The sequence below is a fragment of the Chelonia mydas genome, chromosome 7, assembly GCF_015237465.2.
Source record: "Chelonia mydas isolate rCheMyd1 chromosome 7, rCheMyd1.pri.v2, whole genome shotgun sequence".
NCBI classification, from domain to species: domain Eukaryota; kingdom Metazoa; phylum Chordata; order Testudines; family Cheloniidae; genus Chelonia; species Chelonia mydas.
The window spans coordinates 119,777,401-119,789,968 of record NC_057853.1 but is presented as its reverse complement, the minus strand read 5'-3'; the positions used below and the strand labels follow the sequence as shown (position 1 = coordinate 119,789,968).

The 12,568-nt window shown below is 49.1% G+C and overlaps 1 protein-coding gene across 13 annotated transcripts in view; it reads left to right on the top strand.

The window, feature by feature from the left end:
- The window catches only part of MFSD13A (major facilitator superfamily domain containing 13A), a 34,821-nt gene that overhangs the window by 15,061 nt on the left and 7,192 nt on the right, over nt 1–12,568 (top strand). For 12 of the 13 annotated variants that reach the window (XM_037905912.2, XM_043552041.1, XM_037905910.2 and 9 more), the window contains 7 exons: nt 416–495; nt 1,211–1,660; nt 3,294–3,411; nt 4,394–4,490; nt 5,312–5,483; nt 6,419–6,612; nt 7,276–10,283. In XM_037905912.2, the coding sequence (XP_037761840.1) occupies nt 416–495; nt 1,211–1,660; nt 3,294–3,411; nt 4,394–4,490; nt 5,312–5,483; nt 6,419–6,612; nt 7,276–7,529 (1,365 nt within the window). In that variant the 3' untranslated portion in view covers nt 7,530–10,283. Of the gene's footprint in view, nt 1–415; nt 496–1,210; nt 1,661–3,293; nt 3,412–4,393; nt 4,491–5,311; nt 5,484–6,418; nt 6,613–7,275; nt 10,284–12,568 lie in introns of those variants that run through there. The other variant, XR_006292415.1, reaches the window with a different exon arrangement.

Below are 12,568 nucleotides of genomic sequence, written 5' to 3'. Positions count from 1 at the left end.
TGTCTAGATTTAGGTACCTGACATTAGGCACCCAGGTTTGAAAATGTTGGCCTCTGTGCATTATTCCATCACCTCCCAAAGCATGAGTGACTTTGAGTCATGTATGAAAATGGGTGGTGTAACCCCATTTGCCGGTAGATTTTTTTTTTTTGTATACAACATAAAGCCATTAAAGAGTATGACTCTCAGCCTGAAAAGGCACAGTATGGGCACAGAATGGGCACAGAAAGGGGGTTTGCAGTATAGTGACAAGGCATATGTTGGGTGGTACATTATCACTATCCAGTACCAATTGGTTATTATCCCAAGGAACTGTAATGGGTCCCCATCTGGATGCTGGTTATCTCAGTAACAAGACTTGACTGCTAAAGTGATTCATTGTGGCTTGTCTCACTATTGTATCTCTCTTTTCTAGACAGTGTTTCTAATTTGGAACAGCCTCAATGACCCTCTCTTTGGCTGGTTGAGTGACCGGGTATTTCTTAGCACACAACAGTAAGTTTTTCCCATTCATATCCTCCGTTAAATGCTGGAAAGTTAATATCTTGAGAGTAGGCTGGAAGAGATCATGTGAAAATGTCACCTTAAAAAGACTGATTGTTCGAAGAGGAATATTACCTAGGTATGAAAATCTTAAACTCCTCTGCTCATGGTATCCTGAAAAGTTGGATGTTGCCGTTGTGGCTTCACGGTTGGGTGCTGCTTGTCCATCACTTCAGTGTGTGGAGGAGGAGGTGGTCATCCAGAAGCATAGTTATACTAATGCCCCCAGTCAAGTCACCTTGCGGGATTGAGTCTGGAACTCTGGATCTAAAAGCACGAGCCTCTGCTGCTTGAGTTAAGTCCCATTAAACTTGGAGTCAATAGCTGACGTACAAACCTCTATGCATGGTCCGTCCACTAGAGTGAGACAGAGCTACACTGTTATAACCCATTGAACAATCTGCATTGTTGTGAAGCAGACAGTGCTGTCCTGCCAAGAAGGGCTCTGTTCACTCCTGTGTGTTTGCTTATGTTCCTGGTGTTGGGGCCTGTTATCTCCTCACATTAGCAGAGCCAGATGGGAGCTGAACAAAGACACTTACTGCCCTGACAAATGCAGTGTTGAGATCGCTTCTACTGCCCTCTGAGCCTTTGCTATAAGGGAATAGAGGGTGTGGCAGGGACACTTCCCAGGAATTGTGACCAAAGTTTTTCTCTTCTCTTGCAGGTCAGGGGTGGAGATCTCCTCACCAGAAGTCATTCTTAAGAGACTTCAGGCACTGAGCCGCAATGGGCCCCTTTTTGCCATCTCTTTCCTGGCTTTCTGGGTTTCGTGGGCCCATCCAGGTCTACAGTTCCTCCTCTGCCTCTGCCTCTATGACAGCTTTCTTACCATGGTGGATCTCAACCACAATGCCTTGCTCGCAGACCTGGCTGTTTCTGCAAAGGACAGGACTAGCCTAAATTTCTACTGCTCGCTTTTTAGTGCCATCGGTTCCTTCTCCGTCTTCATGTCCTATGCAGTGTGGAACAAAGAAGACTTCTTTTCTTTCCGGATATTTTGTGTGGTGCTGGCTCTCTGCTCTGTTGCTGGATTTACTCTGGCAACGTGGCTGCTAAGACAACGATTTGAGACTGAAGTGAAAGTGAAATGGGACCAAGAGTCAACTTTAAAAGAGTAAGTGGCACCAAACTACATAGCATCAGATAAATGCCCATCTGATGTTGTGGGTCTGAGTCTCGGATGGGTTCATACTTGGGGTAGCTAGTCCCTGTTGCCGCTGTGACTACACTCTTTTTAGCGTGCTAGCTCAATTTGCTGGGACTTGTACCCGCAGCTCCAAGTGTAGATATACCCTTAGTCTCCTACATCACTTTTCAAAATGGGAACCTAAGAAGCCCAAGTCGCTTAGGCATTTTTGAAAATTTTACCCGACAGCTGTAGCTTCGTCCCTTCAAAATTCAGAGTAGCCAAAAACAAACAAACAAAACCCCCCAAAACCTAAGGCGATAGAGGGACAGAGTCCTAAGGAAAGACTTAGAAAACTGGCCCACGCTAACTAGTCTCTTAAAGTCAGATGTGCCGTTGCACATGCCAGAAAGCATATTTAATCTGAGTGCAGCTATCCTGAATAGGTGTGGTGTTGGGAGTATCCTGCTTACGAATGCCTGAGAGCCCATCTGCATTGCACTTCAGTAGTTGCATGTGTAGTTCTGCACACAATTATGTGACTGGCTGACTAAAAAATGGGCTCTTTATGTCTAGCTTGGCTAGCTGACGACTGGTAGGTGGTTTTCATGTCTCCCTACAAGTATCTAAGTGTAAATACCAGTGAGGAAAAGGGGAATTACTCGAATTGTGTATAATTGGGAAATTATGGGATGAATTTAAGAGAAGGAAGATTTAGGCTGATGACCAAGAAAGGTATCCTAATGCTGAGATCTCCGGGGCTGTGAATAGGCTTCCAAGGGAAGGGTTGTGCAATCCCCATCTCATGGGACATCTGAAACTAGGCTGGGGCATAGCACTAGTGAATGCATTGCTGACAGTAGTCCTGTTCTTGCTGGCAGATGGAAGCTACAGGTAACTTTTTGTCCATCCCTTAATTTCTAGAGTATACACTAATAGTAAAAGGTCTGTGCCTGTTAAAATGTCAACACAGCATTGTCATAGAAATGTACTTGGTCTCCCTTTATCATGAGGATGGAAAAAGTAAATGTATCTTTCTTGTCTGTCTTACTGCCTGACACTCGCTAAGCAGCTGGCGTCTGCATACTGCTCATTCCAGTGTTCATAACTCACTGTGCCCTCGCGCTGCCCCCTCTGTTGTATCCACTTGTCTCATTTCGTAAACTTAGATTATAAGCGCACTTTAGGGCAGGGATTGTCTTTGTTTGTGCAGTGCCTCACATCCTGTAGGTGGTTCCACAATAAAACGAACAATAAAGATTGGGACTAGAGTAGTAGGAATCTGTATTGGACTGTAATAGCTGCCCGGGGGAGGGATGCTCTTACTGGTGCAGATTTGAGTTGCTGACTCACTAGGCAAATATTCCAAGTTTTTGATGACCCTGGTTCTGGTTGTGGCTTCCATCAAAGAGCAAATATCCTGCCAGCTTCTGACTTGCTCCATGAACAGAGAAGATGAATGGTAGGATGAGGAAAGTAGCCAGCATTGCATCAGTGCATGCACTTCTGAGCAAAGCAGGGAGCCCTGAGTTTACAAGCCCCTTGGGAGTACAGAGGAAGGGGGATAACAGAAATTCTCACATGTGCAGAAACAATTAGAGTGGTTTCATTGTCCCTGTAGACTGTACATTGAGCAACCATCTGCCCCGCTGGAGAAGAGGATTACGCTGGGAGAATATCTCAAACAGCTGTCCCGGCACCACAACTTCCTCTGGTTCGTCTGTATGAACCTAGTACAGGTAGGTCTAGCACAGACGCTCTAACCTAGTGATTCAGATGAGAGCTATTAGCCAAGCCAGTCTGAAACTGATTCAACAGGATATTGGTTCCTTATGAGGAAAGTAGTGGTGTCCGAATAATGCCATAACTCCTCTTGGTGCTTTCTGCATGTGCTTGTGTGGCTTCGCGTCGGCCAGCTGTTCTGTTACGGGGGGACTCCCTGCGGGGTCTGAGGGTCTTACTCTTCCATCTACAGCCAAGAGGGGTGATTAAGTGTAGGCTGCGCTCCTGCTTCACTAAAGAGTGGAAACTCTCAGCCCTTCAGAGACCATCACGTGCAGTTTAACAAGGATGCTGCATTTTAATGCCTTATCATGGCTGTTGGGGAGAATTACTAGTGCAAAAGCAATGGCCAGAGAAATCCTAGTTCCTGTCATCGAATGCCTTTGAGAACAGCTTGGAAACACGTTTTTTTTTCCCAGCCTTCCTGTGAGAGCACTGAACCTCCCCTTCTCCCCTCTTCCCCCACATTCCTGAGGTTCATGTCACAGCCACTGGGCTCTACTCAGAGCTAGTCCTCAGCTAGGTGCCCACAGAGATGACTGCCAAACAACAGAACACTCTCCACAGCATTGCTGCAGCACTTGCAGCCTCAGTTGTCTCTGAGTGTTTGGTTCTCCCACACAGTAATGCACAGAGTAGCTGCTGAGCTGGCCTGGCCTGGCTGTGGGCCATTCATGGTGGCCATCTGTCTCATGGGGTACAAGGGTGTAACTGATGGCTCTCAGAGGCGGGTGCAGATGGCTCTGCAGACAGCGTGCTTTATTTATACAAATGCTCTGATGCCAACTTCTCTGCTTTACAGATCCTACCTGTAAGAATTGCATGTTACCCTGGCACTAGTCTCCTAGTGGAGTGGAGCCTAGCACGCTATTGGCTTAGGCTTCCTCTTCTTGCTCTGAGTATTGCTGGTCAGTTAATCTTTGTGCTGTTTTGTCACAGGTTTTTCACTGCCACTTTAACAGCAACTTCTTCCCTCTCTTCTTGGAACACTTGCTGTCAGATCGGATCTCTCTCTCTACAGGATCCTTCCTACTAGGTGAGCCTGCACGGGGAACTGGAGTAAGCAGCACCCTAGAGCTGATGGGTTGGTACTTGGCTCAGCCCTGGGTTCTTTCTTCAAAAGCACTGAGACTCGGGAGAAAGGTGCACTCTTTTCTCAGGGCTCCAGGAATGACACTTGGCCTACCTATCCCCAGATGGAGCCATTGCTGCAACCATCTTGGATCTTAGACTTTCCCCTCCCTTCACAGACACACAAGAAATAATCTCTAACACTCTTCAGGGGCAGATGGGGAGAGGCAGGCACTGGATCTCTGACCTGGGTTTCACAGATGTACAGGTGCGTGTGTGAGAGAGAGACCTAGATCTGGTCAGCTCTGCAAACCTGGGTTCAACTCCAGACCTGGGGGACAAGACCATGAGCTCAGTCACTTTCTCTTAGTTGCTGTTGGAACGTGCCCAAGCTGCCACCCAGATCTGCCTGATTGGCACTGCAAGGTTCAATGGCGGTTCAGCTCTGGAATACTAGGGTTGTCTCTGGGTCAGGGCTGAGATGCATTGGCACTGCCATGTCGTCTGACTTACCTCCCAATGCTCCCATCTGTGAAATGGGGATAACACTTGCCTCCTTCACGGGAGGTTGTGAAGATCTTTGTGCAGTGCTTGGGACGTAAAAAGTACCATGTAAGGGCTGAGTATTTCCATTATCCCCAAACTCACTCAGTTTAAAAGTCTAGCTGTTCTGTGGTTTTCTTTCTAATGCCCTGCTGGATGAATTGTGCCTTGTCTTGTCTCTGCTCGGTCTCAAGGCACTGCCAGATGCTGAAACTCCCTTGAACTGTTTGCCTCTCTCCACAGGTATTTCCTACATCGCCCCTCATCTCAACAACCTCTATTTTCTGTCTCTCTGTCAAAGATGTGGGGTTTACGCGGTGGTGCGAGGGCTCTTCTTCCTGAAACTGGCTCTCAGCATCATCATGCTTCTAGCTGGACCCGACCAGGTGTATCTGCTCTGCATCTTCATAGCCAGGTAAGTTGCTTATCTAGGGTTTCATTGACCTCTGCGCCTATAGGTGAGCTGGTGGAAGCCGTCCAGGTGGTTAGCCACCCCAGGGAGGCTATGAGGCATCTCCATTTTACAGCTGGTGAATCTCAGGCATACAGGTGAGGCATAGTCATCCAGCAAGTCACTGTCAGAGCTGAGAGTAGAACCCAGGAGTCCTGACTCTTGACCAAGTGCTCCAACCACTAGATCGTGTTGTCCCTTCTAATGAAGAACTCCCTCACCTCCGATGGACTGAGCAAGATGAACTGAACAATCCATGATTACACCACACTTCATAAAAACCTTGTTTAAGAACAAATGAGGAAATAACATGCTCTTCTCAAAAATCGGGCTGTGTCTGCAAATGCTGGCTTGGCTCTGGTGTATGGGACTGTCCTCACATAAGCAGGGATGACTAAGGGCAGCTGCTTTCAAACATACTGTCATCTGGTGTGTGAACTCAACTTGTGGGCATTGCCACGTGACCTGTTCCTGGCAGGACTGTCCCTGGACCAGGTGAACCACCACAGGTCAGCAGGCTGTACAATGGACTCAAGTGCTCAAGACGAGGCAGATGGTTGTTCTCTGGATCAACTGCATCTTTGTAGTTCTGGGTTGGTGGGAGGAAGGCTGGGCTTGTGGCTAAGGCGCTAGCCTGATACTCGGGAGCACTGGTTTCAGTTCCCAGCTCTGTGATGATGTGACCTTAGGCAAGTCCTTTCTGTGTGCCTGTTTCCCCAGCTGTAGAATGGGGCTAGTACCCACCTCAGAGGGGTGTTTGATGTTAAACTGCCAGCCACTTTCCATGAAGGTGCTAGGGAGAGGCAAAGCAGCATGGTTCTGTGTCAGCCCTCTCTGTATTTAAGTGCCCCCTGTTTCCGCGTTCGGCTGTGTAATACCCTTTCTGCTGTGCTCCACAGTAACCGGGTGTTCACAGAAGGAACGTGCAAGCTGCTGAACCTGGTTGTCACTGACCTGGTGGATGAGGATTTTGTCTTGAACCGCAGGAAGCAGGCCGCCTCAGCGCTGTTGTTTGGGATGGTTGCCTTGGTAACCAAGCCAGGCCAGACCTTTGCCCCCCTGATTGGCACCTGGTTGCTCTGTACTTATACTGGTAAGTGACGTAGGAAGTGTTGTCTGGGGACAGCAGTAGGGTGGGGCTGAGATGAGTGCCTCTGCTGGCTTTTGTGATGTGAAATACTTGGACAAGGTCCACTGGCAACATAGTCTGCAGGATGTTTTATTACTTAACAGGTTGTCTAAGTTAACACTCCATGTACCTTTGCACCCATGCCACCTGGGGCGGTACTGTCAGAGCTAATAACCTGACCAAGGGAAGGCCTGGGCAGTATTTGTATGGGAGACCAGCTGGGTGGGAAGTGGTTGTAGTGATTCACTGTGGGCGTTGGTACTGGACCCATGTGCTGCATTTCAGTGAAGGATTAGCTTGACACCACCACCTACCTCTCATGTTGAGAGACATCAGATTTGAACCCAGGCCTGTGAGATAGAGATCTGATACTAATCCATCTCCCCACATCTGTGCTGAACTCCTCCCTAGCAAGATCTGCACCCCTCCGCCTGTGCATTGTTATCCCAGGGACACTGTATCTGAATTGCACTGAGAGTTGCTTGGGCTACGGGACCTTGTGTTCGGTGGCTGTGAAGCCCAGACCCCTGAGGGAGGTGTGGTGAGCTCCAGGTTACAGTGGTGGTCTGAAGGTGTGTGGCATTTTTACAGTTTCTAGCTGAGTCTTACAAACTGTTTTGGCCTCAGGTTATGACATTTTCCAGCGGGCCCCTCTGAGCAACGTGGTGAGCGCCCAACCAAAGTTGGCATCCAACGCAGCCTGGGAACCAACTCTGCGCCAGGGCTGCTTTTACCTCCTCGTCTTCATCCCCATCACATGTGCATTACTGCAGCTCCTCAGCTGGTCGCAGTTCAGCCTGCATGGAAGGCGCCTCCAGACGGTCAAGTCCCAGCGCCAGAGCCTGACTCAGAGTCGATCACAAGAGATCAAAATGATCTAGATGTGCCTGAGCCCTTCAGCTCTCACTGGCTCTGTGCTGTGGGTGTGGTTACGCCTCTCTACAGTCCAGGGGATGCAGACTGAGGCAAAGGGGCTTGCTGGTTAAGAACTGAAAGCGTTTACAATTCAACTGTGAAATACTCACAGTGCAGATGTTTCCTCGCTCCAGGGGACAGTCAGTTTGGCAGGCAGGTACTCCAGAGATAGGGGTGACTGGTGCGTGCTCAGATTGGGGGTGTTTGCTCAGGCTATCAGATGGAGTCTTAGGTCTTGCACTTTCTGCACCCAGGGCCCACTGAGGTGCTGCTGATCTCAAGGGAGGGTAGGTGACAGTGGCATAGAGTAAAGGAGACAGACATTCTAACACAGTCTCTAGTGCAATATCTCACCCGATGGGGCATCGGTGGGAAAGCAGATGCTGTTGGGCCAGCCCAGTGGTGGTTTTGTGCAGTTCCATCCCGGAAACCTGGGCTCAGGGCCGCTCTGCATTAGAAACGTTACCAGCGTGCTAGTTAAGGGAGTGACTTGATTTTGTGTTTTACTGGCAAAAGTCCCAGTGTAGACGCAGTTATACAGGCAAAATAAAGCTTTTGTGGATAAAGCTTATTTGGTTCAGGGAACTGGTATCAGGCACACAGGCAAAAACACTCTTGTGTTGCTACAAGCTGCATCTCCACGTAGCCCTACCTGCAGTCCTTTCTAGTGTGGACTAGGCCTCTGTCTCCTGCCCTGCTCTCACTCCCTACCTCACCAGGAGCAGGTAGGGTTGCAGAAGCATTGTGGTCATCTCCTTCGGGGCATGGATGCTGTTCCTCACCAGGCCCTGCAGCCAGTTAGGGGCCAGGCATGACATTCTCTGGCAGGGGAGGGCTGGAAGAAGTGGTGACTCTGAGGCAGGGCCCTGGAGTTAGAAAGGGGTTTACTGCATGAAAAATTGGGACGGGGGAATCTTTTGGGAATTGGGATTTGAGACTCTTCAGTGTAGCTACTCCCTGCTGACGTAATGTCTTACACCTAATTCACTGCAGAGAAGTGACAGTTCAAGCCCATTCTGTTGGGTTCAGGACAAGCCTGTTCCCCGGAATCATTTAATGTGAAGCAGAATTCCTTTAGCAAGATCAACACTCGTATTGCAGCTGCAGAAGTCTCTCCTGGGATGTTACTAAATGTGACGCTTCTTGAAGTCATTCAACAGCCCAGAAGAAGCTGGGGGGACTTGCCCATTGAGCTGGGAGCCCAAATGAGGGGAACTCTTTGCTCAGAGTCCCAGTGTTAATCGCTTTCACGCAACCTGCAGAGGCTTGTGTGAACGTGATGCCGGACTCCCTGCAGTGAACGGGCACCTTCCCTGTATTACTGCCTTTCATCAGGGGTTGCTTATCTGCTTCTTTCTCTGCTAAATGGCTCATGGTTCTTGAAGCCCATTTTTAAACACAGTGTAGGACCTCCTGATGCGGGGAGGGGTTGCTCTAGAGCCAAAGGGAATTGATACAGCAACACCAGCTTTGTTGTGGACCTGTACACCAGCCAGTGAGAGCGCTGAGCACTATAACCCCTCCTCTTTGCAGCCTGTAAGTAAGATGGCACAGGGCCTTACCACACAAGCCCTGTGTTCACAAAAGCATTCATCCCTGCAGTACAAGTAATCCCCCTGAAATCAACAGAACTGCCTCAGCCCAGAGCTGTAGGATTGAGCTCCATGGAACCAAACTGTACCTGGTAAGGGGAATAGTTCTGTGTCTGCCCCAGTCTGGGGGCAGTGGAGACTCTATTTTAAATCATCTTGACAAACCTTATTATGAGCCTACGACTGAGCCTCTCCACTGCTGGGGAGGGGAAGCTCAACCCTTCTTGTACTCCTAGTTCTTCTCTTCTACCCTTAGTGAAATTCAGGCCCCATTGAAGTTGATGGTAAAACTCCCACTGACTGCAGTGGGGGCAGGATTTCACCCCATCTGTGTAAATAGACATTTGTTTTATGTCATCCGAGAGTATACGTCCTGAGAATTTAGAGCAGTATCTAAACCAGTGAGAATGGCAGCTCTGATGATAAATTGCTTAGACTTTTTTGTCTTGTCTTGTTTTAAACCATGTCCTAGTGGTTGACTGACTAGCTCAGCAGCCAAACAGAAGTTCTGGAGCGAGATAGCGAGAGGGGTTGAAATCTACAGAAGGCCTTGATCATGCTGGGATCAGAACAAGCACATATTTGTAGCAAGCACAGTTCTGATCCGGGTTGCATGCAGGGGCCGTTGATCTGTGAAATCCCCTGACTGGTTTGTCTTGGAATGGTTTATGCTGAATCTATTTCTGCTTGAGTCAGCAAAACTGGATCATGACCAAGATGCATCATGCAAAACATTTTGGGATTTGGTCTCAGTTTTGGCTGGAGGTGGACAAGCACCCACCTACTCTCTCAGCTGTAGGAGAACAAGGAAAGCATGGGGAGCAGGTGAAGGCCAAACTCCCCCATCATGTATGTGCTGTGTATTCAGTTAGACACCAGCTAGGTGCCCCCGTTGGGGCTTCCTCTTGTTCTGCTGTTAAGGGTGGAGCCAGCCAAACTACTGCCATTTCACCTCAGGACACAGCCGCCTCGGGTCTCAGACCAAGATGTAACGAAGCTGTAATCGTTACTGCCTGGAGGTGTCTGCATCTTTTGATGGTTAAATCTTAACTTATTTATGTAATTTTTAACAAACTTTGACAGATTCTTCATTTCCTAATGAGCTGATTAAAAATGACCTTTTCTGTATTGCTGTTCTGCGGTTCAGTGTGGGCTGGGTGTGTGAATATTGGCAGTTTCTGGAGTGCTTTACAAACCAGCTAATGCTGGAGAATCACTTTTCAACTTGCTAAGCTTGGTCTGAAGAGTTCTGGACTAGATTGCTCCTCTTGGATCTCAAGCTCCCAGCATGAACCAAGTGGGATTTGGAGTTCCTGAGGTTTTGGCCTTTCATCGCCAGTAGCTGTTGCACACAAACCAAATACCAGTGTCCTCCCAAATGCTCCCCTCAAGTTCTTTTGACTGCAGCCTGGGCAGGTGCTCCCTATCCAAACTGCAGCCCTCGTGGCAGACGGTGCCAATTTTGGTTTTGCTTGTGACTGGGCTTTTGTATCCTTGGTATCTGACCTGTTCCAGGTTCTGCAGGGCTTGGAGCACCAGTCTCTTTCCAAGCCCATTTCCTTGGGCAACATCACCCCACAGGTGCTGCTCTGAACTGTAAACTGCACACTTTTCAGTCTTGGACACATGCAAGGCAGCCATGTGGTCCCCACTCCAAATGCCTACAGTACTGTTGCTTCAATTCAGCCCAGTATGGCAAATCCCGCTTGGTTCTCTGGCCTGAAAAACCTGTTGCTGGAATAGGGGAACCTAGGCTTTCCCTCTCCGGCGGGTTCCGTTATTGGCATTCAGCTCCAGAGAAACCGGAGTGCGTGAATGTTATTGATAGTGCACTCTGCATGGAAAACGTTTGCCTTGGTGTGTATCTGTTTGAGGTTCACACTCCCCTTTCCCTAGTATCTTGCTTTGCATCCCTGTGGTGGTTCTTCCGTTCTTTGCAATGGCTATCAATTTTATGTGGGGGGAGGGCCATGGGGGAAGGGAGGGAATTCAATGGTGTCAAATCTGGTGTCTGGCTCCCCTCATTTTACATTCGGCTGTTGGCTCTGAGGGCAGGTGAACTCGCAGCCCCATCGGTGCACAATCCTCCTTCCCGCAAACACATTTTGAGGTAAGGTTCTGCTGACAAAAGCTTTACCTGCTCCTTCCCCATCAGTGTTAATATGGCTTTTCCATCTGCTCGGATTCCCCTTCCTAGCAATAAACACTTAGTGGCCGGAGCCAGTGCTCCCGGTGTGGTTCTGCTCCCAGTCAGCTCTCCTGGTCACTTTTCTGCTCTGCTGTACACCTGGGAAGTGAGGGAGCAGCCACTCCCCTGGGCCAGTTCTCTTCTCTGGGTGGAAAGTAGCTGAATCCATTGTTTGAGCAGGTGTACTTCTGCCCACTGAGAGGGACCACAGTACTGTCAGTGTGAGCGGGAGAGGGGTGTGCGTGTAAGGACTAGGACTTACTCAGATATTTTACCACTTCCCCTTCCTCCTGGGCTTTCCTCCCTTGCCGCCTCAGTGGTCTGTTCTCCCAAAGAAAAGCTCAGACATTGGTCTTCAGCTGGCACCGAACGAGTCACAGCCACCTTCAACTCCATTCCTGCAGCGCTCTATTCTCTGGGAAAGCTGTGGGACCCGGACACCATCTTAAAGCTTGGGATACAAGCGCCTTCAGGGTAGCACCGGCTGAATTATTAGAGCAAAACTGGTGTGAACACCAGTGGGGCCCCCTGTGGCAAAGGATAACCCCTAAGCCCAGCTGTTGTACCCTCAGCTGGCTAATCTCCCTTGGCTATAGCTTTCCTCTGTTTGGCACCCTGCTGTTTCCATGCTCTACACAGAAAGGAAGTGCTTTCCCTTCCTCTCAAAGCCACCCTGTGACAGGGTAGGAAGGGGGCCAGCCCCCTATGGAACAGCTGTAGCTGAGCAGTGACCATTTCTAATTAAGTCAGTGCATGAGTAAGCGGAGATAAAACTAGCCACAGGTGACTGAGGAGCAGCCCAGGATCATGATTCACACGCAGCTCCAAGGCAGGAAGCTGACTGAATTAAATACAGTTCAGGGCTGGCACTTTCAGTGCATGCTCCACCTGCTACTACCTCACCATTGATGCTTCAGACAAAACAGGAAATGAAAATGCAAAGCAAGGGCTGGGGAAGCTGTGCTGGGATCCTCTGAAGTAATTTCTGGTCTGGCTCCTGTATGTTCTGTTCTAGAACCATTGGCCTTCAGCCGCATGGGGGCTCGTCTTCAGCAGTCTTCTGCTCCACAGAATAGGAGCAGGTGCTAGGTGGAAACTAAGTCCAGTTTATAGGTCCCTTGTAAAAACACTGTCTTGTACTTGTTCTGGCCTGGCTTCCAGCTGTGATTACTGGGACTTCACCTTTATTACTTTCAAACCATAGCTCACCTCTTTCCTTTCAGCA